Source organism: Emericellopsis atlantica (assembly GCF_019669845.1).
Source record: "Emericellopsis atlantica unplaced genomic scaffold F5Z01scaffold_33, whole genome shotgun sequence".
NCBI lineage: Eukaryota > Fungi > Ascomycota > Sordariomycetes > Hypocreales > Bionectriaceae > Emericellopsis > Emericellopsis atlantica.
In genome coordinates this window covers 178,096-202,733 of record NW_025764735.1, presented here as the reverse complement: position 1 = coordinate 202,733, position 24,638 = coordinate 178,096, and the positions used below count along the sequence as shown (strand labels likewise).

At 54.3% G+C, this 24,638-nt stretch overlaps 11 protein-coding genes across 11 annotated transcripts; 7 read left to right on the top strand and 4 right to left on the bottom strand.

Annotated features, from left to right (window-relative positions):
- Positions 1-128: 128 nt before the first annotated feature.
- On the bottom strand, positions 129-3,442 carry F5Z01DRAFT_665275 (fungal-specific transcription factor domain-containing protein). The gene is made up of 4 exons (XM_046264156.1): positions 2,891-3,442; positions 992-2,670; positions 715-918; positions 129-638 (listed from the first exon to the last, which is right to left on the bottom strand). The coding sequence occupies exons 1-4, from the start codon at positions 3,043-3,045 to the stop codon at positions 400-402; spliced, it is 2,277 nt and encodes a 758-aa protein (XP_046114696.1). The 5' UTR covers positions 3,046-3,442; the 3' UTR covers positions 129-399.
- A 566-nt stretch (positions 3,443-4,008) lies between these two features.
- On the top strand, positions 4,009-5,674 carry F5Z01DRAFT_348651 (salicylate hydroxylase). The gene is made up of 2 exons (XM_046259249.1): positions 4,009-4,232; positions 4,289-5,674. Exons 1-2 carry the CDS (start codon positions 4,165-4,167, stop codon positions 5,475-5,477), a joined length of 1,257 nt encoding a protein of 418 aa, XP_046114695.1. The 5' UTR covers positions 4,009-4,164; the 3' UTR covers positions 5,478-5,674.
- Positions 5,675-5,856: 182 nt separating this feature from the next.
- Positions 5,857-8,055, bottom strand: F5Z01DRAFT_665270 (CoA-transferase family III domain-containing protein). The gene has a single exon (XM_046264155.1). The coding sequence runs from the start codon at positions 7,612-7,614 to the stop codon at positions 5,872-5,874; it is 1,743 nt and encodes a 580-aa protein (XP_046114694.1). The 5' UTR covers positions 7,615-8,055; the 3' UTR covers positions 5,857-5,871.
- A 28-nt stretch (positions 8,056-8,083) lies between these two features.
- On the top strand, positions 8,084-9,201 carry F5Z01DRAFT_665269 (3-hydroxyacyl-CoA dehydrogenase; the record flags this gene model as incomplete). Its single annotated transcript, XM_046264154.1, has 2 exons — positions 8,084-8,429; positions 8,487-9,201. Coding segments are annotated over exons 1-2 (949 nt in total), but the record flags the coding sequence as incomplete, so codon positions are not given.
- A 26-nt stretch (positions 9,202-9,227) lies between these two features.
- Positions 9,228-10,759, bottom strand: F5Z01DRAFT_665267 (dienelactone hydrolase). The gene is made up of 5 exons (XM_046264153.1): positions 10,269-10,759; positions 10,023-10,195; positions 9,839-9,948; positions 9,642-9,778; positions 9,228-9,551 (listed from the first exon to the last, which is right to left on the bottom strand). The coding sequence occupies exons 1-5, from the start codon at positions 10,533-10,535 to the stop codon at positions 9,456-9,458; spliced, it is 783 nt and encodes a 260-aa protein (XP_046114692.1). The 5' UTR covers positions 10,536-10,759; the 3' UTR covers positions 9,228-9,455.
- Positions 10,760-10,917: 158 nt separating this feature from the next.
- On the top strand, positions 10,918-12,987 carry F5Z01DRAFT_665264 (amidase). The gene is made up of 5 exons (XM_046264152.1): positions 10,918-11,344; positions 11,410-11,704; positions 11,782-11,976; positions 12,029-12,388; positions 12,449-12,987. The coding sequence occupies exons 1-5, from the start codon at positions 11,145-11,147 to the stop codon at positions 12,968-12,970; spliced, it is 1,572 nt and encodes a 523-aa protein (XP_046114691.1). The 5' UTR covers positions 10,918-11,144; the 3' UTR covers positions 12,971-12,987.
- Positions 12,988-14,366: 1,379 nt separating this feature from the next.
- Positions 14,367-16,702, top strand: F5Z01DRAFT_348139 (carboxylesterase). Its single transcript, XM_046259248.1, has one exon. The coding sequence runs from the start codon at positions 14,745-14,747 to the stop codon at positions 16,365-16,367; it is 1,623 nt and encodes a 540-aa protein (XP_046114690.1). The 5' UTR covers positions 14,367-14,744; the 3' UTR covers positions 16,368-16,702.
- Positions 16,703-17,036: 334 nt separating this feature from the next.
- On the top strand, positions 17,037-17,985 carry F5Z01DRAFT_683739 (uricase; the record flags this gene model as incomplete). The annotated part of the gene is made up of 2 exons (XM_046265876.1): positions 17,037-17,820; positions 17,879-17,985. The coding sequence occupies 2 exons, from the start codon at positions 17,037-17,039 to the stop codon at positions 17,983-17,985; spliced, it is 891 nt and encodes a 296-aa protein (XP_046114689.1).
- A 176-nt stretch (positions 17,986-18,161) lies between these two features.
- On the bottom strand, positions 18,162-19,074 carry F5Z01DRAFT_665253 (mitochondrial 54S ribosomal protein YmL23). The gene is made up of 2 exons (XM_046264151.1): positions 18,866-19,074; positions 18,162-18,806 (listed from the first exon to the last, which is right to left on the bottom strand). Exons 1-2 carry the CDS (start codon positions 18,884-18,886, stop codon positions 18,279-18,281), a joined length of 549 nt encoding a protein of 182 aa, XP_046114688.1. The 5' UTR covers positions 18,887-19,074; the 3' UTR covers positions 18,162-18,278.
- A 261-nt stretch (positions 19,075-19,335) lies between these two features.
- Positions 19,336-20,163, top strand: F5Z01DRAFT_677584 (superoxide dismutase; the record flags this gene model as incomplete). The annotated part of the gene is made up of 3 exons (XM_046265371.1): positions 19,336-19,359; positions 19,409-19,616; positions 19,664-20,163. The coding sequence occupies 3 exons, from the start codon at positions 19,336-19,338 to the stop codon at positions 20,161-20,163; spliced, it is 732 nt and encodes a 243-aa protein (XP_046114687.1).
- A 2,334-nt stretch (positions 20,164-22,497) lies between these two features.
- On the top strand, positions 22,498-24,375 carry F5Z01DRAFT_677583 (tetratricopeptide; the record flags this gene model as incomplete). The annotated part of the gene is made up of 6 exons (XM_046265370.1): positions 22,498-22,512; positions 22,599-22,748; positions 22,805-23,140; positions 23,190-23,351; positions 23,411-24,301; positions 24,355-24,375. The coding sequence occupies 6 exons, from the start codon at positions 22,498-22,500 to the stop codon at positions 24,373-24,375; spliced, it is 1,575 nt and encodes a 524-aa protein (XP_046114686.1).
- Positions 24,376-24,638: the final 263 nt, after the last annotated feature.

The window sequence follows — 24,638 nt, the reverse complement described above, 5'->3', positions numbered from 1 at the left end:
TCTAACAGGCAACGCAAGCAGCGGCTGAGAGAGTCACAAGGCAATCCACAATGGGCGAGACTCCTCTTCGTCTTGCCGACTCCCACAAAGACCAGATGTCATCCACAAGAAAGCGACAGAAATGGGTATGTCCGGGCAAATGTGTCATTGATGAATAAACGTAACTAGCACCGCTGTATAACCTGATAAAGACTAGAAACAAGAGCCGGGTCGAATCACGTTGGGCTCCCAAACCTTGCTGTTTTGGTAGTCCCACCAGCAAGCACACGATGCGGTGGAAAATTACAAACTGCCAACGCCAGTGTTCGTGAAACCCCCTTCGTCAAAAGTCGTGTTGTACTTCACGTGTCAAGCCATGCCGATTGTTCATATCTTACAGCGCCCACGATGATGAATTCCCTACTGGGTATTTCGAGTTGTGGCCAACTCGGCAGATGACCTGTCCAGCCCCTCGAAGAGTTCTGCATCATAGATCTCAGACGAATAGAGCTGGAACATCTCCATGTCCCCGACGCCCAGGTGCATCATTGTTTCAAGCTGGTTTGGTGCCGATGCAGAGCTTGTTTGTGGATCGAAACGTAGCATCGTAGACGCAGAGTAGTCTGTCACCCCATCGTGGTGCACAGAGGCTGTGGAAGCTTTTCGATTCATGTTAGCTAATATGGATCAGGGTGGAGGGAGGATAGCAGCTTTGAATTCGTGGGTGGCGCTTACCTTGTGAAGTGAATACTTCTAGCATGTTATGGAGATACCGCGAGCAACCAAAGACGAGACTGTTGTCATGGTCCAGCTTTTGAAGGATCGTCTCTACCTGGTCTAACAACACTTTGCAGTGGGCTACAGCAATTTTGTCTATGTCTGCTTGTCCATGTTGTGCCCACAATAGTCGACCAAGAATGACCAGTGATGCAGTGAAGACTATTTCCCTCAGTTAGCGAGTGCTTTTCCGGGCATCAATGCCGCAAGCGAGGGCATGGAAAGGAGAGCATACCATAGTATAGGCTGAAGTAGCCCATACCGAGATTGTTGCCGGTACTCTGATCACTCTCAAGTATTGTGTACACTAATTCGATTGTGCTCTGAGCTGAACGAAAGCATTCGTGCGCCTCATCCATGGCCAACTGAATCAGATATACCGGGTTGCCAACGCTCAATTGGCTGGTGCCAAACAGATGGCGAAGTGTGCTGCAAAGTAATGGCCTGTGAATGAGGATATTCAGGTTGTGGTATCTCAGTGTGAGTATCACACGGAGTCGATTGTGTTGAGAGTTCTCCCTGAGCAAATCCGAGTTAGGCTCGACAAGACCAAGGTGTGGAGGCAGACTAGCTGACCAGACGCCCAAAGTCCTGCGAAACTCTCCCGACGCCTGGAGTGCTGTCATGTCGTCGTACTCGGGCTCCGAGCTGCCGATATTCCCGCCGTACTGCCTTTTTAGAGACGCACTCATGACTTGATGCAGCCGGTATGACACGGCGAGGAACTCTCCAGGAAGATCAAAGTCTGTTCTTGATCCGTCGGGAGATGGGAGAGTGTGCTCTAAAATTTGCTTCTGGTCCATCATGATGTCGTCTGGGATGCAGACGGGTCGCCCAAAGGCTACGCTAAGAACCTTGTCTAGGCAATAGAGGACGACCCAGGTCCTGTGACGATACTGGGCCTGCCAGTCATTGGTCATTTCCTGTGGCGGGGGGCTATGGAGACCTAGAGCCATGGCTGACCGCACGGCGAGGCCGTGGACATTCCATGCCTGCACAGAACGCTGGGAGCCTTGGCAATAGAAAGTAACAAGGAGCAAATAGTGGACTGTCTCAAGACTGATCACTTGCTTTGCTAGCTCGCCGCAAAGCTCTGTTGCCCGCTTGTAGAAGATGGTCGAACGTTCCTGTCGCTGTCTCGCTGATGGGATAGAGTCTCGGTCGAAGTTGCTGGCCATGGCGAAGATCATGTTTAGTGTGCCGAGCCAGGTCCGGCGCACCCTCGTCCAACCACTAGCATTGCATTCGTTATACGTCTTGCGGAAGGACTCCTCGTGGATAAAAGGAAACACCACGCCGGCCGTGTCGAAGTAGATATCGAGCATGACATCCATCTCCTGGGTGGAAGGGAGTGCAGTCGTAGAGATCGACCCAGAGTCGGGAGAGGCGGCAACGGCCTTTGCATAGGAGGCAGATGCCTTTGCCATGTTTCTCTCGTCGACCTCGCTTGTTCTGTCCACGCCATCTGGTCCCTGCCGCGCATTTTTCCGGACCTGATTGACTGTTTTGAGGAGCAGACGTGTGAAGTTGATATTAGATGAACCACCGAAAAAGGCCGATGTCTGCTCCTCGACAAAGGTCATGGCCATGCCATTGGTGTTGGCATCTTCATCCCTCGGCTCTTCCAGTGCTGTTGCCCGCCCCAGGCCGATGCCATCTTTTGAAGCGGGCGGGCCGGGTTGCGAGATTTGGCTCGAGGATTTATATTGAGAATCGCCGGAGCAGGCGGAGAGGTGGCCTTCAAGAACGTAGTGCAGCCGCTGAATAGTCTGCTCAACACTTGACATGCGCTGGCCCAGATCTGATATATATCCCTTGTGCACAATCACGTTGGCAGCAGACTCGCTGGGCTCATACTGGCACTCAAAGCCCAGCGAGGCGCAGGAGGCACTTGAGGGCCGTCGACCATCGCACCTGGATGTAGTTCATCAGCATCCGATGAGGGAACACGCTAGACGTGTTTATGGAAGATGAATGACAGGAGGACAGTTGGGAATGTCGCAATCGTGCATGAGAAGCTACACGGAAGAACCCCAGACTCTGTGTTCCATGGGATGACGCCTTGGCAATAGCAGCAGCGATGGCGGCAAGGCGGTGTGGTGAATCCAATGAAAATGAATAGGTGCTTGCTTACCTGGACTTACGCAGGCGACAGGCTGTGCAGGCCAGAGCAATGCGGCGACGTTTAGCAGCAGAGGTTGCTGCCGTGTCCGACGAGGCATTCTCGGTGGATGGGGCCATGTCCTGCCTGTCAGCCAGTCTCTTGCGATGCTCGTTGGACGACGACATCTGACCGAGCCGGCAATGACGGGGAGATGGAATCACGGACCTGACGCAGAAATAAGTGAAGAGGGGCGGCGGCGGCAAAGTTCGGGGGTGCAGAGGTCCCTGCCGGTGCCTGACGATAACGACTGGACCGGCGTTTGACCCGTCCCAAGCTGAAGCCGGCGCTGATATTACTGTAATAAGGCGTTATCTTCAGGTGGTGAGTGTCCACTATTACTGCATCCAGCCGCACATGCAGTGACTGGACTGCAGTGCCGACTATGTACCGATAAGGACCCCGCAATGCGGTCAACTGAATTGGTGGATTGAGGTACGTACCTTACGCCACTGCGGCTCAGGTGATAGGAGTCCATATCCAGTCCTTTACAGGCACCTGCCCAAACCCAGACCCGTCGAATGCCTAAGGCAGTCAGAAGTCGCTAATTACGGCTGAGCAGATTCCGGATTCTGAGGTGCTTTATCTCTCCGCCCCTCACGTTCGTCACTGAAGATAAGCATTCCAAAGTAGCTGAGGCCGAGGTGTCTTATCTCGGGGCAAACCCGGCAGCACCCGGTACCCCAGGCAGCCAACCACGGCCATGCTACCCCACAATCCGTCCCTCCAACACGCCCATGCCATCTCCAATGCACCTCAGCAGGCTGCTTCGCATGATCATTTGAGCTAGCCAGCTGCATAGGCGATGAACGTAGTATCCCCGAGGCGGGAGGGTCCGGACTTTTGACCATCGTCAGTTGCGACACCCTTGACTTTTCGGCCCTCCGAACTCGAACCTCGAAAATTATGATAGATCGACTTCGTGTTGATTGCATACAAACTTGAAGTCATCGTCCAAGATCGCTTCCGTCGGACCAAGCACATCTCTGCCGACTCGGAAAATACCCCTTTGCGCATCGGTAGACTGATTGCCGAGCCATCGTCTACACCAAAAAAAAAAACAAAAAACGAAAAAAAAAAAAAAACGTCAGGAAACACAGCATCATGGCCGTTCAGAAGGAGTTCCGTGTTGCCATTGTCGGTAAGCTCTCTTAGCAAACAGATGCCTCTGACCCCAATATGACGGGCACAAGTATACTGACGAGCGGATCGACAAAGGCGCTGGCATTGCCGGTGTCGCACTGGCTATGGCTCTACACAAGAAGGGCGTGCCATTCACCGTTTACGAGGAGGCTGCCGAGTACTCTGTGGTCGGGTAAGTTGGTCCTACTCGAGTTTACTCAAAAGCCTCAAGGCTCATCTCCCTCACAGTGCTGGCATCGGCTTCGCGCCTAATGGCCTGCTAGCCATGGACCTGATCGAGCCTGGCTTCCGTCCCCTCTACGAAGATATTTGTGTCGGTAACAAGCCCAAGGATGCTCAATGGGTCTTCTTCGAGGGCATGCTCCTTGAGCCTGGCTGCGGCGTCGACAAGCCTTGGAGTGGTAACCTCCGATCCGCCTGGGGTCACTCCGACTACACCCGCAAGTCTGCTCACCGCAAGAACTTGCTCGACATTATGAGCAGCTTCATTCCCATCGAGAACGTCAAGTTCAGCAAGCGAGTTACCTCTGTGAAGGAGGACGTCGACGGTGTTGTTCTCGAGTTTGCGGACAGTGAGGTTGCCACTGCCAGCGTTGTTGCAGCTGCCGACGGCATCGCCAGCACTCTCCGATCTTACGTCCTCGGCAAAACACACCCGGAGCAGGTGAAGCCCGTCTACGCTGACGCGTACTGCTACCGTGCTGTCATTTCCATGGCCGAGGCCGAAGAAATCCTCGGCGATCGCACTCATGTTGCCAAGCTTTACTTTGGCAAGAACAAAGCCGCAGTCACATACCGCATCACAGAAGGCAAGGAATTCAACTTCCTTCTGTGCAAGGCCACACCTGGTCAGCCCTGGCCTCATGGTGACAAGGTTACCCACAAGATTACGCATGAGGAAATGATGACCGACTTCGACGGCCCCGATGTTGATGACCGCTTCCGCCAGCTCCTCACAAAGGCCAAGCCTGTCCGCTGGGGCTTCTTCCACCACTGGCGAACAGCCACTTACTACAAAGGCCGCGTCGCCCTTCTGGGTGATTCGGCTCACGCTTCTCTCCCCTTCCACGCTGCTGGTGCTGCTCAAGGCATCGAGGACGCGCTCATTCTGTCAAACGTGCTCGCGGTGATGGCTGAGAGCTCCAGCCGTGGCGCTGAGCAGCTTCCAGAGATCCGTGCTGGTCTGAAGTCTTTCGACGCTGTCCGGAGACCGCGCGCACAGAAGCAATTAGAAGGGGCTGCTAGGACGGCACGCATGCTCTACTTCCAAGACGAAGAAGCCGGAGAGGACATGAGGGAGATTCTCAAGAGCCTGCAGGGTGACCGCTTCAACTGGCTCTGGTTCCATGATCTTCAAGCGGACGTTGACAGGGCAGTCAACTCCATGAGGACGGACCTAAACAAGAGCGCTTTGTAATGTAAAATACCTGATACGTTTTCTTCTATCCGGTTTTTGGTGTTGGTGTGGAAACAAGATCTTAATTTTCTCCAGCATCCAGACTTTAGGGAACCCGCTGATCCTCTTCATAGCGCAGTCTTCAGGGCTGATTTCAGGCTTTCACTGCAGCATAGGAACGTGACTGGGGGCTTTGTGTTGAGGGTTCCGCAAGAGCAGGGCCAAGGTAACCCACACGCGAGCTACGATAGTCCGCGATAATGTGGTACCGGAGATGTGCTTCGTTCGGACCTCTACGCACCACAGATATATGAGATTAGGTATTTGCATGTAGGTAGATATGATGACAGATATGTCGCAATTTGCGGTACTCGTACTTGGAGAATATGTAGAATTGCTTAATTCAAAATCTCCTCTATGCTAGGGTTCCCTGTTGCCACGGCTTCTCTGAAACCTTCTTCTCCTCGCTGAACGTCCTGTATTGATGGTAACAGAACGGGACCGGCGGGGAGGTCCACCTCGGTGTCAGCTGATCATCACTGTACTTGACGATAGGTCCAAGAGTGCGGACATCCGAGCCGAAGACAGTGTCGTTGAAGTGGACATAGTACTTTTCGTCCTCGAAAAGCTTGCTGTTCTCTCTCCAAGCTCGCATGATTTCGTAGTACAGAGGCGCAACATGCTCGTCACTTGACCAAGGCGCAAAGCCATATTGATCCTGGATGGATTGGACGACCTCCCGCTGGTAGAGTCGGACTTCGGGGTCAAGGGTTGCCATGTTGTATCCCACAAGCGCGGCGTGGCCATGGTAGGAGCCTCCAAATTTGGTACGGTCCCGGATTGCACACACAATTGTAAGCGCGGTCAAGATACCGGTTGACATGTCTGAGATGGGGAGACTTGGAAGGATTCCCTGGCCATCGGGCTTGTTGAACATCTGGGCGATGATCCAGGAGCTGCCGGCTGCAGCATCAGCAACCTGCTGCCATCCAGGCCTTTCGGCATAGGGGCCATCGGGTCCGTAGCAGTTCTCGTCAACATAGACGATACCCTTGCCACGTTTGTTGGCCATAGCCAGGGCGGCACTGAGGCCGAAGCCCTTCCGCTCGAATGACTTGAGGCGATATCCTTGAAGAATGACGTCGGCTTCCTCGAATAGCTTAATCAGCTTAGCGTGGTCTTCTTTGTCGGTCAAGTCAAGATCGATTGTCGATTTGCCGGCCATCAAGGAGGATGGCTGCGCAGGCGTGTAGTCTTTGATCTTGGAGGAGTTGACACGAATAACGTCAGCGCCCATGGACGCGAGTGCCGCACCAGCGGCGCTACCAGCGATGATCCGAACCAGCTCAACAACCTTTACGCCTGCGAGAGGTCTCTTGTCGGCCAAGGAAGGCAAGACTGCTGGAGGGAGGGCAGGGCACTGAGCCTGGCTCCTATAATTGACCAGCGGGTGGCGGCCCAGCAGCTTTCCCATCTCCGTCCTGCGCCAACCTTCAGGCGAGTGGACGATGGAACCTGACAGTCCCTGCTCGAACATCATCATCTCAAGCTCGCGGGCCCGATATTTCTTGACGTGCTCCTGGATAAGTTTGTACGCAGCATCGTTAGTGCGGATGGTGGCATCAAGGTCTCTGCTGATGCCGATATGTGCGAGAGCCTTCCATGGGTCAAGCGATCCGTGAAACTGGAACCAAACTCCCGGATCAGCCGTCTCGTAGATTGCAGTTGCGCGGAAGACGAGGGGCGAGCCAGACTGGCGGTCCTTGTCCCATTGAGGGACGGTATCCATTTTGATGACGCCGGGTCCTGTGAGACCATCGATGGTGACAAGGGCCGGCGTTGCTGGGTAGAGACCAGCATGGTTGGTGTCGATGGTGATAGTAGTGTCCTTGGTATCATATCCTCTCAGGGTGGCGATCTCAAGGTTGACAAGGCCGAACATGGCCTGTAAAGTCGCGGTGAAAGCCTGAGACTTGATCGGACCTGGGATGCAAGGCAAATCATCGCCTTCAAAGGCAACCTTGTTCAGCAAGGCCTCGTCAGTCGTGAAACCTGGAGTGCGCGACGCGAGTAAACGCAATAGGCGTTTGCATTCTTGAGGGACGGGTTCAAAGTTCACGTCCACGGTCGTTCCGGGACCATACGTTTGGCCTGCCATGATTCCGGTTCCTCTTCTTTTGTGTGCTGAATAGTGTTTAATTCTGTGTACTTTGGTCGTTCAGAATAGTAACTAAAGGAAAGAAACACAAGGTGATTGAATGTATAAGGGACCTTTGTGGTAGTCTTATCTTGTCAAGCTGAGCTACTACCATAACTCTTGGATAGGTAGTCTAGGCTCTAAGAATCGCAGTAAGTCTGAACCTCTCGCGCCCTAGAAACCCATGCTGTATTTACCGAGGCCGCTTTAGGTGAGCGTGTTTAACGCCAAAGGAGCTACCCGATCTGTGTAATTACCGCCGCACAGAATATTCGGAGTCAGTTAGCGATCGCGGAGCGGGGTTCCCGGCTTTCCCCGTTGTTTCCGGCTGGCGGCTAGGTACCCGTAATTACGTGCTTTTGGATTATATCTCCGACGGAATAAAGTAAGCTATTCCTAGTTATTACTAGCTCCGTATCCTCCGTTTACGGTAGCACTTATATACGGGGGATATAAATACGATCATAAACTAATAGAGTATTAGTAACTTTTCTTCTTTTTTTTTCCTTTAACGAAACATGACTTCCAATGTTCGCTATGTTGCCGTTGTTGGCAGCGGCGTCATCGGCGCCAGCTGGACTCTTCTCTTCCTGAACAAGGGCCTCAGAGTTGTCATGTCTGACCCTGCCAAAGGCGCTGAAGAAATCTTTAGGAAGTACATCATAGATGAGAAGACAAAGGAGGGTCGTGTGTCCGAACTGGGGAGCTTTTGGGAGAGATTCGAATTTGTCGACGATATCACCACCAAGTTGCCCGAAGTCGACTTTGTGCAAGAGGTATCCATTCCGACAAGCTTCACATGTACATTGACAAGGTTCTAACCACTGGCGCAGAACGGTCCTGAGCGACTTGAACTGAAGCAATCCATTATCGCTTCTATTGATGAGCACACAAGGCCAGATGTTATCATCGCATCCTCCTCCTCCGGATTGCCTCCTTCCTCGTTCGTCACAACATGTCAGAAGAACCCCGGTCGCGTGATGGTCGGCCATCCTTTCAATCCACCGCATATCATCCCCCTCGTTGAGGTTGTACCGCATCCAGGATGCTCCGAGGCCTCTATAGTGGCTGCCCTCGAATTCTACCGTTCACTCGGCAAGCGTCCCATCCGACTGCACAAAGAGGTCCCTGGCTTCGTTGCCAATCGTCTACAGGCCGCCATTAATAATGAGGCGTATAGTCTGATCACTCGAGGTATTGTCTCCGCGAGCGACCTTGACGCTGCTGTTTCTAGCGGCCCAGGTCTTAGATGGGCTCTCATGGGCCCCATCGCCACCAATACCCTTGGTGGAGGAGGTGGTGCCGATGGCTTTGGGCAGAGGCTCGAGCGGTTGGGTCCATCGATTCGGGATTGGGAGCAAGATATCTTGCGTAACCGTTTCGCATGGGATGAGACGGATCTGGCGAAGCTGAGGGATGAAGTGAACAACTCGTTCGGAGGAACCGACTGGGCTGAGATCGTACGCGAGAGAGATGAAGCTCTGCTGAAGCTCCTTGAGGCCAAGGAATCAAGAAAGACTCTAATCTAAATTATCTCATCTAAGATACGTACACGAAAAAGAGCGATCACGTTCCTCATCATCTCGACTACCTTGGAATACACATTTCAGTAGGTTGAACACCGCAACGGCGCACCCAAGTACACTGGCGTATGTTGAGACAACTCTCCAAAATGTTTGTCTACTACATAAGCTCAGGTACTTATCTCCCCAGAGGCTGTGCCTTCCTTTTGAAGATCACAACCTTTGCAGCTGTTGCCTGTTTTCACCCCCCTCAACTCCGTTCCCTCGTCTCTCAAGTAGTCATTGGGAAATCCAGAAGTCGATCCATTCCATAAAGTTCCTAAAGTGCTGTTCCTTGGCCCATTTCTCGTAAGGGTCGGTAAGACGTGCTCGGGACTATTATTGACGCGCTAGATCAGTACCCGTTGCGTTGGCCATCGCTAGAGAACTCTTCGAGGGGCAATCTTCGAGGGGCAAATCACTTACCGCAAAGCCGTGACCGACGTCGGAAAACACCTGCATGTTGAAACGCTGTGCCTTCTCCGTACAGATCTCGATAACCCGGGATCGGGACTCGGGAGAGAAGAGATTATCAGTGCTGGGAACGGCCCATGCGATGGGCGCTGTGACTTTGTTAGCCACTCGTTGGCACATCCTGGAGGGGGTGGTTATCAGGTACAGACCCTTTGACTTGTAAACATGGCTCTCTTTCACGAACGAAGGGTGAGCAATCGCGCCAACAGAGCAGATTCCATCCTCGGAAAGCTGCTCGCAGACAAAACGAGCACCCCAGCTACGACGCAAAGTCGATTAGCATACGGATACTGATCCGAGACACGAGAGTTCCATGCTCAAGAAGAAGCATACCAGTAGCCGACACAGGCAAACTTCACATTGTCGCTAGAGCCATACTTGGCCTTAACGTTCTGTACCCATTTCTTAGCAACGTCCTCCGACGCAGTGAGATGCTTTGCGCTCCAGGCACCGAGGTCGAAGTTAGGGTCACTAAGAGGAGTGGCTGAGTACTTGGTGACAGCATCCTGGGCGAGCAAGCCTGTCAGCATATCATGACTCTCGTGGACGACCGAGTCTTAAGTTGCGCTTAGAACTTACGCCAAGGAAATAATCAACACCCAGTGTCAGGTATCCGCAAGCAGCATAGGCATCCATCATAAGCATGGCGTTGATGTGCAGGCCAAATGCATCGGGGAAATAGAGAATAACACGTCCGTTGGCGATCTTAGGATCGGGAGTCGCAACGTAGGTATCAACGCCCTTAATCTGGATAGTGGTGCCGGTCGGCTCGCCTTTGTGGAAATCGCCCTTGAGGCAGCAAAGGTCGGCGGGTTTTGCGAGGACGGGATCGGAGATTTCTGCCATTGTCTCTGTTCTATTGCTGGAGCACTTGTCTAATGAGCTTCAAGAGTTCCGTGTGTGAGGCAGGATTAGCTTGTAGGGTATTGGGAGAATCTGAAAAGCAGTTGAAGATTGCACGATGAGCACGAAAGAGTCGTCGTTGTCTTGTCTAGCTGAGTTCCACTCATCTGAGCATCCTGGAACATTGATGTCACAATGCTTCGGCCAGGGGTCCTGACATGGAGAACTACGCAGCCGATTGAGTAATGCTAGCAAGTTCAGTCCCCTCCGGTAAGCCCGGTACACGCCGGGCCCAGCTCCGGTCGGGCGCCGACGGCCGACTGGACCCCACCGCAATCAGGTCTCACCAGGATACCCACTAACTAACGAGGTAGCTACGTACTAGTGCTCTGAATTGGTGTGAAAGGCCCGCTGGCAAGGGGAAGGGTCCTAGATTATGGACTTGCTCTGTAAACTTCGGGGTTTAGGTCACGATCAGCGGAAGGGGTTCCTCATACCTTCTCAACACAAGCCTCACTGTCTGCGCAGCACACTTCGCCAATTCGAGTCACAGTAGGACTCGGCTTCTCATCCGAGTTCTTGAAGGCGTCAACAGTCCACAAGACGACTCAAATGCCACAGTCCTGGAGGAAGCTTGCCGCTGAGAAGCGAGCGATTCGCGACCAGAAGCTTGCAAAAGCATACAAAGCCCTGGCCGATGATGATGCTCTCGAAGATCTGATCTTCTCCGCTCGAGACGTACAGGGCCTGGTCAAGCTGTTGGGAAATCACCAGGTCTCGGCAGAGAATGTGATTCTCGCTCACATCAACAAGTAGGAGCCCATCCAAGGAGGGTGAATGGAGACTGAGAACTGTCACTAACCTTGTCTTTCGGCAGAGCCAAGATTGCGCAGGAGCAAACAAATTGCTTGACCGAGATCTGTTTTGATGATGCCCTGGAACAAGCGAGAGAGCTTGATAAGTTCCAGAAAGAGCACGGTCGTCTAAAAGGTCCCCTCCATGGCGTACCAATCTCTCTAAAAGATCAATTCGACCTCCAGGGACTGGACTCAACGCTCGGTTACGTTGGTCGTTCTTTCGAGCCCGCCAAATCTGATTGCGTCCTTGCTGAAGTCCTCCAAAGGCTTGGCGCCATCATCATCTGCAAAACAAACCTACCGCAGAGTATCTTGGTGAGTTTCCAGGCTTATCTGTGGTTTCAAAATCCACATGCATCAGAAGAAAGAACACGGTATTAATGAAGATACAGTGGTGCGAGACGGACAACAATCTCTGGGGACTGACCACACACCCCAGTGACCCGGATTTCACACCTGGCGGCTCCTCTGGAGGAGAGGCAACTCTCTTACACTTCAAGGGGTCGTTCATCGGCTGGGGAACTGACATCGGTGGCTCCATTAGAATCCCAAGCCATATGAATGGCCTCTGGGGTCTGAAGCCCAGCGTGAGCTCTATTTTTATCTGTATTTGACTGCCGCCGCTGACGTCTCGAGAAGAGTGACAGATTCTCTTATAGAGGCGTCGCAGTATCTCAAGATGGCCAATGCCAAATACCCTCGTCCGTAGGACCCATAGCGCGTACACTTCCCTCCCTAACCTTGGCTACCAAGGCCGTCATCGATGCCGAAAGCTGGAAGCTTGATCCCAGAGTGCCTCCAATCTACTGGAAGCAGGATGTGTACGAGGCCTTTTCTGAAAGAACTCTCGTCGTTGGGATCATGGGAGACGACGGCAGGGTCAAGCCTCATCCACCTGTGGATCGAGTGTTCAAGGACCTTTGTGAGAAGCTCAAGGCCGCTGGACACGAGCTTGTGCCTTGGGATCCAAGCATGAATGCCAGGTGCATTGAGCTAATGGTAGGTTCTTGGGCGCCGCTAATGGTTTCAGCAAGAATTTGAACTGACATAAGAATAAAGGATGAACACTATCTCGTGGACGGTGGTGAGGATATTCGCTCCGACGTCGTCTCAAGCGGCGAACCCTTCCTACCACATGTTGAAGCACTTGTCAACCGCGCGAAGCCTGTCTCCGTGTATGATTACTGGCAGCTTAACAAGCGCAAGATTGCCGCTCAACAGGCGTACCACGAGATGTGGAACAATGCACAATCAGCCTCCAACCGTCCTGTTGATGTCCTTCTGGTACCAACCATGCCGCACACCGCGATGCCGCACAGGACGTGCCGCTGGACAGGCTATACGAAGCTATTCAACTTTCTGGACTACACTGCGCTATCCTTCCCTGCAGGTACTGCGAGCAAGGCGCTGGATATCAAGGCACCTGACTATGAACCGAGAGACGAGCTGGATAAGTGGAACTGGGACCAATATGATGCTGAGAAGATGGATGGCTTTGCAGTTGGTATACAGATTGTCGGTCGCAGGTTAGATGAGGAAAAGGTGTTAGGTGTGGCCCAGCAGATACAGTCTTTGCTATAGAGGACAAACGGAAGTTCGTATATTTGATATACCTTCAAGCTTTTGAGTGCGCTTGTGTCGTGTGAATGTCTCTTGTGGTAATATTGATGGCCTTGGACCCCAGATGTTTACATCGGAAGTATTAGCTGCTTTTGGAGATCAGCTAGAGTCCAAGACCACCACACGTCAATAGCCAGGGTGACCAAGAAGTATCATCGTGATTCAAGGTTTCTTTATTTTTACAATGGTCCGACTCCATATATACTTTAAGCAAGGCACTTGAGGTACGAAAATCTTCGCTCGCCCTGACAGCTCCAAGCTCATCTTACTTGCGTCCACTGATGCTCCTCCTCCTGATCTTTTCCGCATCACCGTACACCGCGGCTATATTCTTTTTATTCACCTTGCCCATTGCGTTTCGCTTGACTGTATCCACAATCTCCAAGTCTTGTGGCACCCTGTACGTGACGACTCTCGTCTTCATATCGCGCCTCATCGCCTTCAGACCCCGTGGCTCTTCGCTCTTCTTCGCCTGCTCCGACAGCACAACCACTGCAGCCGTCTTCTGACCCCAAATCTAAGAACAAAGACCGATTATTGCACATTCCTCAACCTGAGGGAGTGAAAGGCTCACGCTTAATTTCGAGAGCAGAGATCTACTCACCTCCGGTCTTGATGATATCGGCGCTGCGGCGACCCTGAATGAAGTAGGCTGGACCACGAGCCCAAGAGCCGGATTCGCCCTAACCGGCTTCAGGCACGGCGCGACGGACTATAATGTCACCTTATTCAGCAATCCGTTCTTGCTGAACTCTTTTTCGGTTGCCGTGGGGTAACGCCAGTACTCCCGGAAGATGGTCGGTCCTCGAAGCTGAATCTCGCCCTGCCTCCAGTCTCTTGCCCTGTCTTGGGGTCGGTCTCTTCTCCAGGCTGAACAGCAACCTCGTCACCGATGTTCTCATTCCTCTCAACGAGACGCGCCTCAACATTAGATAGGGGCCAACCGACGGAGCTCTCGATGCGGTCAGAGTCATCGAGACCACATGAGATTGCCATGCCGACCTCAGTCATGCCGCAGCGCTCCAGGAGCACATCCCCACCCGAAAGCTCTGGTAAATAGTAAGATCTCTGGATGCAAGTAGAGAACCCCAATTTTCGTGCATCAGAAACTCAAGTACCAACATGAGTCAACCAATACTGGCAGCAATGGGACATCATTTAGGTGCCGCCAGCTCCATCCTCGCCATGGAGGACCCAGATTCACGAAGATAGCGTCAGACCGTTAGACGGTCTCCAACTCCTCCCCAATTGAGGACCGGGGATGGACCGGGATGTCTTTCCGACAGCGTCCCGGGCCACGCGAAACATCAGCGGTTGGGCCAGGGGTTTATGTTCGCCAATCTATCGTCCATTATTAATGGAGCTAGTGACTTAGACTCAGGGCCCATTCCTCGCACACTTTTGAACCCCATCAATTGACTGCTTCGGCTGGTACTGCTGCGGCTGCTGTTGGTACTAAGAAGTGCCCCTTGGCCCCATCTTGAGTCATTTGCGCACTTTCTACCGTGCATTCTGCACACAACGCTATTGTGACTGGGTGCCGGCCGGGACTTAGAAGAAGCGCCGACAAAGACGAGCAGATATTGCGGGATACGTACATGATAGCTTAGCGGCTTGGTGTTCTGGGCCCGAGTCTGGGGCTCGCATCAATTGGCATCCGGCTGTCAATCCAACTTAGGGCCGAGCACAAGCTTTCACATCTTCATCGCCATAACACATCGAACGGAACAAAATCATGTCGTACCGAGAGGAACCCTACCGTCTCGATGCCGGTGTCCTTGGGCGCATTGAAGGTATAACTTTTGCATCAGGGGCTAGCCCTGCAGCTTACTACTTTGGAGGTCTGCCATACGCTTTGCCTCCGACTGGTGAATTCCGTTTCCGAGTCCCTCGCAAACTTCCAAAGGGGTACAAGTACGGCACAGCTGCCAATCCGGGACGTTTCACAGGGGGCACGGGTATTTGTCCACAGCCTCCATGTCGTGCCCCGCCAGAGAGGGCTCACTTCGATGAGGATTGCCTTCAACTGAATATTTGGATCCCATCAGGACCTCCACCAGAGAACGGATGGCCTGTGCTGTTCTACCTCCATGGAGGGTTTTTGCAATGGGGTAGTGCCAATTGGCGGCCTTTGTCTCTGGTGCCACTGCTCGAGGATTCGGCCTTCAGGGGCATTCTGGTCTTGCCATCCTACAGACTGAATGCGTTCGGCTTCCTGGCGAGCTCTGAGCTAGCTGCAGAGGCAAAAGCCAATGGCGAGCCTTTCGGCAACCTCGGGCTCTGGGATCAAAGAGCTGCTCTCGAATGGACACACGAAAACCTCGCGGGTTTTGGAGGAGATCCAACAAATATCACCATCTCTGGCTACTCAGCCGGCGGCTACTCCGCTTTCCAGCAGCTGGGTCACGAGCTATTCTGTCTTCCAGCTGAGAAGGGCATCATCAAAAGACTCGCAATGTGGTCCAATGGCCCAGGCGTCACACCGAGGAGTCTGGAGGAGCAGCAGGTCCAATTCGATGAATTCCTTCAGAAACTAGGGATTCCCCTTGATCTGACGGCTGAGGAGAAGCTGTCAAAGCTTCGCAGCCTTCCATATGAGAATTTGATGGAAGTCCAGGCCGGCATGAGGATTCACGAGTTCCGGCCCGTCTCTGATGGCGTGTTTTACCATCAAGACTTGATGAACAAGATCAACAATGGGGATTTCGGGCGAGCGATGAAGAAGCGAGGGGTCAAACTACTCAATGGAGAGTGCAAGGACGAGCACACTGTCTATCGCAACTGGCGGACGCCAGACAACTCGTATGAAGCTGTTTACAGGCGGCTTTGCACCGAGTATCCAGAATCAGTCGCATCCAAGCTTATGACACACTACTGCGGCTCGAGCAAAGACCTACCCTCTGGCTTTGAGAACTGGCAGGTCCTTTTCGGGCACATGTACGCCAATATGCAGGTCCACGGACTTGAGCGAGGTCTTCACAAGGCATTATGCAAAGGTGGTCTCGTTCCCGGGACAGACCTGCTTCGATACCGTTTCGAACGGCGGCTGGACTGCATCAAAGAAGCATTCCCTGTGTCCATGGGCGTGACGCATTCGAGCGACGTTCCCATCTGGTTCTGGGGCGCTGCTGACTTCTCAGGCCTGCTGGAGGAAGAGAAAAGGATGCTGAAAGGCTGGAACGAGGGTTTCATGGCGTTTGTGAAAGGTGAAGAGGTCGTCTGGGGCCCGAGCACGATTACGCAGATGAGGAGGTGGAGAGCTGACGGAGAGACTGATGTGTGGCAAGACGAGGCGTGGCAGGCGGGTCAGGATCTCTGGGAATTGGTGAACCAAGGTGCTTCGAGTCAAACCCTCTAGATCCTTTTAAATCAAGATGGAGCAGAGATAGATGAGGTACGGGTACGTTAGGTTGCGTACCACCCTCAGTACATGAAGATGTACACAACTGTACGTGATGATGGGGGGAGGGAAAGGAAGGGAACACCCGTGTGCAGGTGCCGGCAGGACCCCAACAATACCTTATTACCAGCGCAGGCGACTGAACACCCCTGTCGCTGTCAAGACCTCGCGCCAACTGGCGCGACAATTAGAACATGTCCTCTGGAGAGGTATCATGAGGAGGGATGGACCAAAATTATCGCGTTTTCTTATCTCTCTCCCGTACCAGGCGCATCCGTCTCAGCGCCCAAATGGCCTCATCCCGCTCCGTGGATGCGTTGTTCAGGTTTCGGTGTTGAGCGCTCAGGGTGTTCGGCGTTCTCCGGGTAGCGAGAGCCTCACTCCCTCACTCACTACGCCGGTCCGCGCCAGACAAGAGCCCGTGGTTTGATCCATGGGGACAGACACATATTTAAAACCTCTCGCAATCCCATTCCACATCAAATCCCATAGTATCCCTCCGCTCCATCTCAAATCGCTGTTCGCGCGCATTATCCGCCATCTTCACGTGTTGCTGACCTGTGCTCTTATCATACTCGTACCTCACCATCCTTATCTCCTCTCCCTCCGCTCAACAGCATCACCACCATGCCTTTCGTATCAGCAGCGCGCTACGGCAAGGACAATGTCCGCGTCTACAAGGTCCATCGCGACCAGGCGACCGGCGTCCAGACCGTCTACGAGATGACCGTCTGCTGCCTTCTCGAGGGCGACATTGCAAGCTCTTACACGCACGCCGACAACTCCGTCGTCGTCGCCACAGACACCATCAAGAACACAATCTACATCACCGCCAAGCAGTCCCCCGTCCATCCCCCCGAGGTGTACGCCGCCACCTTGAGCAGCCACTTTATCGAAAAGTATGGGCACATCCACGCGGCGCACGTCAAGGTGGTGACCCACCGCTGGACGAGGATGGACATTGACGGCAAGCCGCACCCGCACAGCTTCCTGCGGGACGGCGAGGAGAAGAGAACAGTCGAGGCGACCGCGCGCCGCGGCGAGGGCATCGCCATCGACAGCAGCATCCAGGGCCTGACGGTCCTCAAGTCCACCGGCTCTGCCTTCCACGGCTTCCTCCGCGACGAGTACACCACGCTGCCCGAGACGTGGGACCGCATCCTGTCGACGGACGTGGACTCGACGTGGAAGTGGGCCAGGTTCGCCGACGTCAAGGCTGTCGAAAAGGCCGCGCCCCAGTTTGACGAGGCCTGGGCGGCGGCGCGCAACATTACCCTCAAGCAGTTTGCCGAGGACAACAGTGCGAGCGTCCAGGCTACCATGTACAAGATGTGCGAGAACATCCTGGGGGCCGTACCCGGCGTCAACCACGTCGAGTACTCGCTGCCCAACAAGCACTACTTTGAACTAGGTCAGTCACCCTTTGCCCCCTTGTGTGTATTGATGTCAACGCTAACTCGTACGGACAGACTTGAGCTGGCACAAGGGGATCAAGAACACAGGCAAGGACGCCGAGGTGTATGTGCCGCAATCGGGACCCAACGGTCTGATCAAGTGTGAGGTCTCGCGGGGGTAAGTGTCGCGTCCTGGCTATTCCTCAACAACAAGCTAACTTGACCTAGTGAGAAGGACGCCAAGCCCAAGCTATGAGAGTTGACGGGGAGCTTTGGTTGTCTCTTTTTGGAAACCTCGTTGGAATACTCCGGAGTACGGTGTCTTTTTTTATACAGCAATAGAATTATCATGACCACTGCTACCGTTGAAACCCAGAATCAAGCCATGCCATGTCCGCGGTACGATGCCGCCCTCTTCGCACGTATAATACAAATGATACATATCCAACCACCCACGTCAGTCTCCGAGGCCTTATTATAACCTCTTCTTGTCCGTCTCGCGTATCGACTCAACCATGGCGTCCCATCCCTGTGTCCCAACGACCTTGCCTCCGAACCGGACCAGATTGGGCTTGTACGGGTGCGCGTCGCCCTCAAAGACCTTGAGTCGTGCGAGCCGCTTGTCCCGCAACCTGTTCTTGGGCAGCATGCCGCTCACCGCCCGCCTCAAGACCTCGCTGCCGCCCTGCTTCCCCATGAGCTCGTCCATTGTCAACGACTTGAGCTGGCCGGGCTTCGTGCTGTGCCTGTAGTACTTCTTCTGCCAGTACTTGCGGCCCGTAATGTGGAGGCGGGCGCAGTTGGTGACGACGACGTAATCGCCGCAGTCGGTCGAGGGGTCCCAGATCGGCTTGTGCTTGCCCATGAGGATCATGGCGATGCGGGAGGCGAGGCGGCCCATGGACGGGGGCGTGATCTCAGCGGGGGCGACCTTGGTCGACAGCGTCGGGTGGGGAGCGATTGCCGAGATGTGATGCCATACTCGCGAGTAGGCGAGGCGGGTCTAGAGGGATGGCCGTTAGCTTTTGGGGCGCTCGTCAGATGGTTAGGGGTTGGACGCACCAAGCCCAGGTTCTGTGACATGGCGGCTACCTGTCGACCACTCTCAGGTGATCAGGGACAGAATCTCTGCGGGCGCGACGTGCTGTCAATGGGCAATGTGGAGTGGGCTGACCGTCCGCTCTGATGGTGAGGCCGAGCGCGATGAATTTCGAGATGCGCGGCTGGCTCAGGAAAGTTTGGAGGCTGAGTCATCCATCTTGGCGGCGCACTCAAAATGTCACATGACGTTACGGAACTCCGAGGGCGCTCCAGCGATTTCAAAGCAACATGCGTACGTACATATAATGAACTTGTCTTGATTTCCTTTGTATTTGATGGCTCTGAGATTAAACGTCTTATCATTGACCTCAGGACTGGTTGCTGGATCTGCTGCATATCGCTATTTCAATCGACCATTGGCCCCCTCAGCAAGCACTGCAGACCCGAGGACATTCAACGTGAACGAGTCAAAGACGACATCAACCGGCAGGATGACTGTCAACCATACATTTCAAGTGCGCTTCCTTCACCGGACCACTGATCATTCTCTAACTCAGAGTGCAGACCCAATTTGCGGTGCCGTTGTCGTGTGAGGGTTGTGTCAAATCAGTTTCGGACGCACTCCACAAGCTTGGCGGTATCACCAGGGTGGAAGGCAATGTCAAAGAGCAACTGGTCACCATTGAGGGATCGGCTGCCCCGTCCGCGATAGTGGAAGCTATCCAGGAGACCGGCCGAGATGCCATCTTGCGTGGCACCGGCGCATCGAATAGTACGACTCACGTGAAGCCTCCGGTGACAGGATACTGACAAGAACAGGCGCAGCAGTGAGCATCTTGGAGACATTTGTGGACAAGCACCAGACGCAGCACGAGGGCACAGACCGCGAGGTTCGAGGTCTGGCGCGCATGGTCGAGGTGGGCTCCGGACGGACACTGGTCGATCTGACCGTCCGGGGCGTATCGCCAGGACACTACCGTGCCACGATCCGAGAGTACGGCAACCTGGCCGAAGGCGCTGCGTCCACTGGGCCAGTATGGAAGGACAAGGGGGAGCTCGGCGTCGTCGAGGTGGACAAGTCGGGACGCGGCTCAGCCTTTGTCGACCACGGCTTCCAGATCTGGGAAGCTATCGGGCATGCCATGGTCCTCACTCGCCAGGAGGAGTCAGACAAGGGCTTGCAGAATGACGAGGACACTGTCGTCGGCGTCATCGCTCGGAGTGCGGGCGTCTGGGATAACGACAAGACGGTCTGCTCCTGCACGGGCAAGACGCTGTGGGATGAGCGTAAGGAGGAGGTGGCCAAGGGCATGCTCTGAGGTGAGGGTTGTCAAAACACACCTAGGTAATGATCGAAATGATTGATGAGAATGATGATGCGGCTCTTGCATTTCTGCATGATGGATGGCATGTTCCGTCTAATAATGCCTGCCTGGGGAGGTTACAGAGTGCCCTCATGAAGCGTTGGCGCGGCCGTCGATCAAACGCCCTGTCGGTAGTCCGGATGAAGGACCCTCGTCCCGGCAAGCTGAGACGTTCACCCAGCCGCCTCTTCGTCTCAAACATTTCAAAAGTTTGAGGCAGGGCGTACGTAGGAGTGGAACTACCTGGCATTAAGCTTTTATCGGTCTGCTGCAGGTGCAGACCCGGATACAGGAGACATGAGTTGATGGATGGTCCTCATGAAGCGAAGGATTCGGCACTGATGTACATGTACACTGCATGCAGTGCCGATCGTCTTTGATCTCCTTGAACAGGCTTAATCGACCTAATAAAAAGCTCAAGAGACTGAATGTTTGATAATGTCTTCGCTACAGATATCGAGTATTTCATGGAATACCCGAAGTAGTAGTACGTACGCGCCTACCCAATGCGCCCCGCCAAGACAATCCAGTCGCCATGTGACCTCTGACTAGAACCGCGTCAGGTCTCTCCACTGTGATGCCGAATCGTGCTTCTTCACCACGTCTCCCAATTGCTCCATGCCAACGACTCAGTCGCTCGACAACGCGCACGAGGCCTCTGTGAAGCACTGTACAACCCACCACATCTGACAGCGGTCACTTAGACAGCCCACGCTAGCCACGCACAAGCGTAGGGACTCGGCGCTTAACGGCGAGACGTCATGGGTGCTCCCAGCTGCACGAAAGATGCACGTCGTCGGCCACGCGAGTTCTTTTCCCCAAGTGACACCTCTTTGCAGCAAGCGGTAGCCTCATACGCTTAATCTTGCTCGAGGTGATAATACTTGCGTCCGCCACCCTCCTAACCCCTGTCCAGAACCCTAGGCGTGGTGGTCGGGACTTGGTGGTCACTGGGCAGTCGAGGCGTCTCCACGCCTGACCTGCATATGCAACAGCCAGCGTCTCAACTGATCATGCACAGGAGCCACTCAATCACTCATTCTTGGCCTCGAGGCACGCTGCAAACATGGTCTCAATTGATTGACTCGTTGCACCGCGATGACGACAGAGTCAGGGCACAACATGAATAGCCGGCCATGATGTGGTATTTTGAGCATCTCCCGGCTGCACTGTTGCGTTTGCCGTAGCGTTCGACCTCTGGCCACCCGAAACTAGTAATCGATTGTGAGCCCGACTACCTAATACTGGCAGCTATCAATCAGTAATCAAGTTCGACCACACCTCCTTTTAGGAGCTCCTAGTCCATTCCGGGGATGTTGAAACCCCCTGCAACACAGCTACCGGACAAGCGTTTGGGAAAGTCAGAGAGCTGCCATTCGGTGCCGTGAGCCCTGGTGAGATCCAAGCTCCCGTTTTGCCATGGATTCGCATCAGATCGATGCCGTGTCTGTGACAGTTGATTGATATACCAACTCGCCCGTTTCTAGCCTCCCTCCTCCTGGGACTGCTTTCCTGCTGTTCGAGCAGAGCTGGTTTCTCTCTCAGCGTCCCTCCTTTCTACTAATCACCGACACTGGCTGTCATCCACTCGCTTACTGGTTATTCACTTACCGATACAGCAGCTGCGCGCACACGGCAAGCTAATAACGCTCACTTGGCTTCAATAGTCTGTGTGTGATTCCGTCCCGTCCCCGTCCCCTGCTCACCACTCGCGGTGAGACTGCCGTCTTCACCACTCTGTTGCTCTGCGCCACCAAAAATAGCCAGGGCCATCCAGCAACCGACTCGATCACCGACACCAGACCAGGAGAGCACAATCACAGCCAGAGCGGCCAGGACCGAGGCGAAGCATCTGGCGTCGAGCTCTCGAGCGATTCATCATTCTCGAGCGCAGCTTGCGAGTGACGGACAACTTGCTGGACAGAGCCTGGACTCGAGTGACCAACCATTCTGTCGGTCCACTGACCAAGCTTCTGGAGCCGCCGGCCGATCCAGTTCCAGGTAGCGCCAAGACCCCCCAAGATCCATCGAGCGCTACCCGCCACTCGAGCCAATTGACCACGCTGAAGCGGGGGACACTCACCCATCCCGGTCGTCCTCCCGCCCATCCAGAACATTTCCTTAAGGACCACAAGCGCCCAGGTCCCCGGGAATCGTACCTACTCCTGCATATACTCTGCACTGCGAGAATCGAAAAGCTCTGCTGTCCTTGCTGTTCAATAAAGCGTCCATTCGAGCGCTGTCCGTCGCGTCGCTGGTCCTTGTTGCACTGCGCACGCGGGAGCAACCATGTCTTTGAAGCAGGTCAGTGACAGTCCCGCCTGGGGCTCGGGGGTCCCTCCACCGGGCAAGGACTCGCATGCTCGATCAAAGGCTCACCATGACTATAGGAAATCGAGACGTGGGTTGCCGCCCTTGCGCGGTACGACAACAATGAATTCGACGACGCCCTGAACGAGTTCGACAAGATTGGCGACACAAGCAAGATCCTCTTCAACATGGGCGTGATCCACGCTACCCTCGGCGAGCATGAGAAGGCTGTAAGTGACTCTGTGCCAATTGACCGTGTTATCGCAGTGTTTAACATGGGCTCCAGGTGGAATTCTATCAGAGAGCTGTCCGGTTAGATCAATACCTCGCCGTGGCCTACTTCCAACAGGGCGTGTCGAATTTCCTGCTCGGCGACTTTGAGGAGGCATTGGCCAACTTCAACGACACACTCCTCTATCTTCGCGGCAACACGATGATTGACTATGCGCAACTCGGCCTCCTCTTCAAGCTCTACTCCTGCGAGGTGCTCTTCAATCGCGGACTATGCTACATCTATCTGCAGCAAAAGGAGCCAGGCATGCAAGACCTGTCGTATGCGGTGAAAGAAAAGGTGGTGGAGGATCACAACGTGATTGATGAGGCGATCCAAGACGAGGCAGATGTAAGTCCGCAGACGCAGCCCATACTCCATCGACTAACGCCAGACAAAGGGATACACAGTCTTCTCGATACCCGTCGGCGTCGTGTACCGACCAAACGAGGCCAAGGTTCGCAACCTGAAGACCAAAGACTACCTCGGCAAAGCCCGCCTGGTGGCGGCATCAGATCGCGCCAACGCCTTTACCGGTTTCGCTGGCTCCGAGATCAAGAATGTGAGCGACAGATTCATGCCCAGAAGAGCGCCCGTGTCATCCACCACTAACACAACCAGTCCGCGCGTTCTGAATCACGGGACGACCGCCCGCCCGACAACATCTCCTTCGCCGCCTCGAATCTCGTCAGGCCTGGCCTGCAATCGCGCCGACAACAGTCGGAGCCTCCTGGCAATCGTAATATGTTCCCGCCAACACCACCTCCCGAGGCTGAAGCCCGCTTACCCTCCCGAGGCGCCTCCGTCCGCAACGGCGCCAAGCCGCAGCTCGCCAAGCTCAACATTGCCCCCGTCTCGTCCAAGGGGTACGAGAAGGCCGCGTCCCCGCCCGACGCCCGGCCACCCCCGTCGTCCTCCTCGCGCGCGCCGGCGCGGAACATGTCACAGCGCAGCCAAGCACCCGCAGCGCAGCAGTGGAAACAGACACAGGCCAATATTGCCGAGGAGCCCTACCCGGGCGAGGTATACGACATGTATCGGCCTCCTCCCCAGGGCACGTCCCGCCGGGGCAGCAATCGACAGCCGTCTGCGCCACCGTCTCGGTACACAAACGACGACGACCCCGCCTCGGATTACGACGACGCCTCGGTCAATGAAGACGATTTTGAAATGCTCCCCGTACGAAGGGCGGCAACGGGTGCGTCGTCGACCACATCCTCCAGCACGCGCTCTCGTCGTGGTCCGGACGTGAAGAAGATCCGAGTCAAAGCGCATGCCGCAGACGACGTGCGGTACATCATGGTCGGCGTCGCCGTGGAGTATCCCGATTTTCTCGACCGTGTGCGTGACAAGTTTGGTCTCGAGGGACGGCGGTTCAAGATCAAGATCAAGGACGAGGACATGCCCGATGGTGATATGATCACCATGGGCGACCAGGATGATCTGGACATGGCCATGTCGAGTGCGAGGTCCCACGCCAGGAAGGCGAGGCAGGAAGTAGGGAAGCTGGACGTGAGTGACATGCGCCCCCTTTGTTTTTGATCATTGTTACTAACATTCTGCAGATTTGGATCTTTGAGATGTAGACGGATATACCCATTAGCGACCGACCGATCCCCCCCCCCCTTTTTGTTTTCCTCCCCCACACATCGCATCACGAGCATTCTTCACGACGTTATGGACTCGCATATCTTATCACACCTGGAGTTTTTGGTAATCAGCATGAGGACGGACGGATGGTGTCATGCACACCAGTCAAATATAGATATGGAGTTACTCAGGGACTGCAAGGTCCCTTGAAAAGTATAATTTGCGCTCACCATGCGTTCTTCTTACAGTGATGTTTACA

Excerpts from the sequence above, each read along its gene's own strand:
- F5Z01DRAFT_665270 (XM_046264155.1), bottom strand. The coding sequence starts at position 7,614 with ATGGCAGGCCAAACGTATGGTCCCGGAACGACCGTGGACGTGAACTTT.
- F5Z01DRAFT_348139 (XM_046259248.1), top strand. The coding sequence starts at position 14,745 with ATGTCGTACCGAGAGGAACCCTACCGTCTCGATGCCGGTGTCCTTGGG.
- F5Z01DRAFT_665253 (XM_046264151.1), bottom strand. The coding sequence starts at position 18,886 with ATGTCACAGAACCTGGGCTTG. Across the intron at positions 18,807-18,865 it reads TGTCACAGAACCTGGGCTTG|ACCCGCCTCGCCTACTCGCG; the intron begins GTGCGTCCAACC and ends CCATCCCTCTAG.
- F5Z01DRAFT_348651 (XM_046259249.1), top strand. The coding sequence starts at position 4,165 with ATGGCTCTACACAAGAAGGGCGTGCCATTCACCGTTTACGAGGAGGCT. Across the intron at positions 4,233-4,288 it reads GCCGAGTACTCTGTGGTCGG|TGCTGGCATCGGCTTCGCGC; the intron begins GTAAGTTGGTCC and ends TCTCCCTCACAG.
- F5Z01DRAFT_665275 (XM_046264156.1), bottom strand. The coding sequence starts at position 3,045 with ATGTCGTCGTCCAACGAGCATCGCAAGAGACTGGCTGACAGGCAGGAC. Across the intron at positions 919-991 it reads CTACTTCAGCCTATACTATG|TCTTCACTGCATCACTGGTC; the intron begins GTATGCTCTCCT and ends TGAGGGAAATAG. Across the intron at positions 639-714 it reads AGAAGTATTCACTTCACAAG|CTTCCACAGCCTCTGTGCAC; the intron begins GTAAGCGCCACC and ends TGAATCGAAAAG.
- F5Z01DRAFT_665267 (XM_046264153.1), bottom strand. The coding sequence starts at position 10,535 with ATGGCAGAAATCTCCGATCCCGTCCTCGCAAAACCCGCCGACCTTTGC. Across the intron at positions 9,779-9,838 it reads CCATGTTTACAAGTCAAAGG|CGCCCATCGCATGGGCCGTT; the intron begins GTCTGTACCTGA and ends ACAAAGTCACAG. Across the intron at positions 9,552-9,641 it reads ACGTCGGTCACGGCTTTGCG|TCCCGAGCACGTCTTACCGA; the intron begins GTAAGTGATTTG and ends CGTCAATAATAG.
- F5Z01DRAFT_665264 (XM_046264152.1), top strand. The coding sequence starts at position 11,145 with ATGCCACAGTCCTGGAGGAAGCTTGCCGCTGAGAAGCGAGCGATTCGC. Across the intron at positions 11,345-11,409 it reads ATTCTCGCTCACATCAACAA|AGCCAAGATTGCGCAGGAGC; the intron begins GTAGGAGCCCAT and ends GTCTTTCGGCAG. Across the intron at positions 11,977-12,028 it reads TCTGGGGTCTGAAGCCCAGC|AGTGACAGATTCTCTTATAG; the intron begins GTGAGCTCTATT and ends CGTCTCGAGAAG.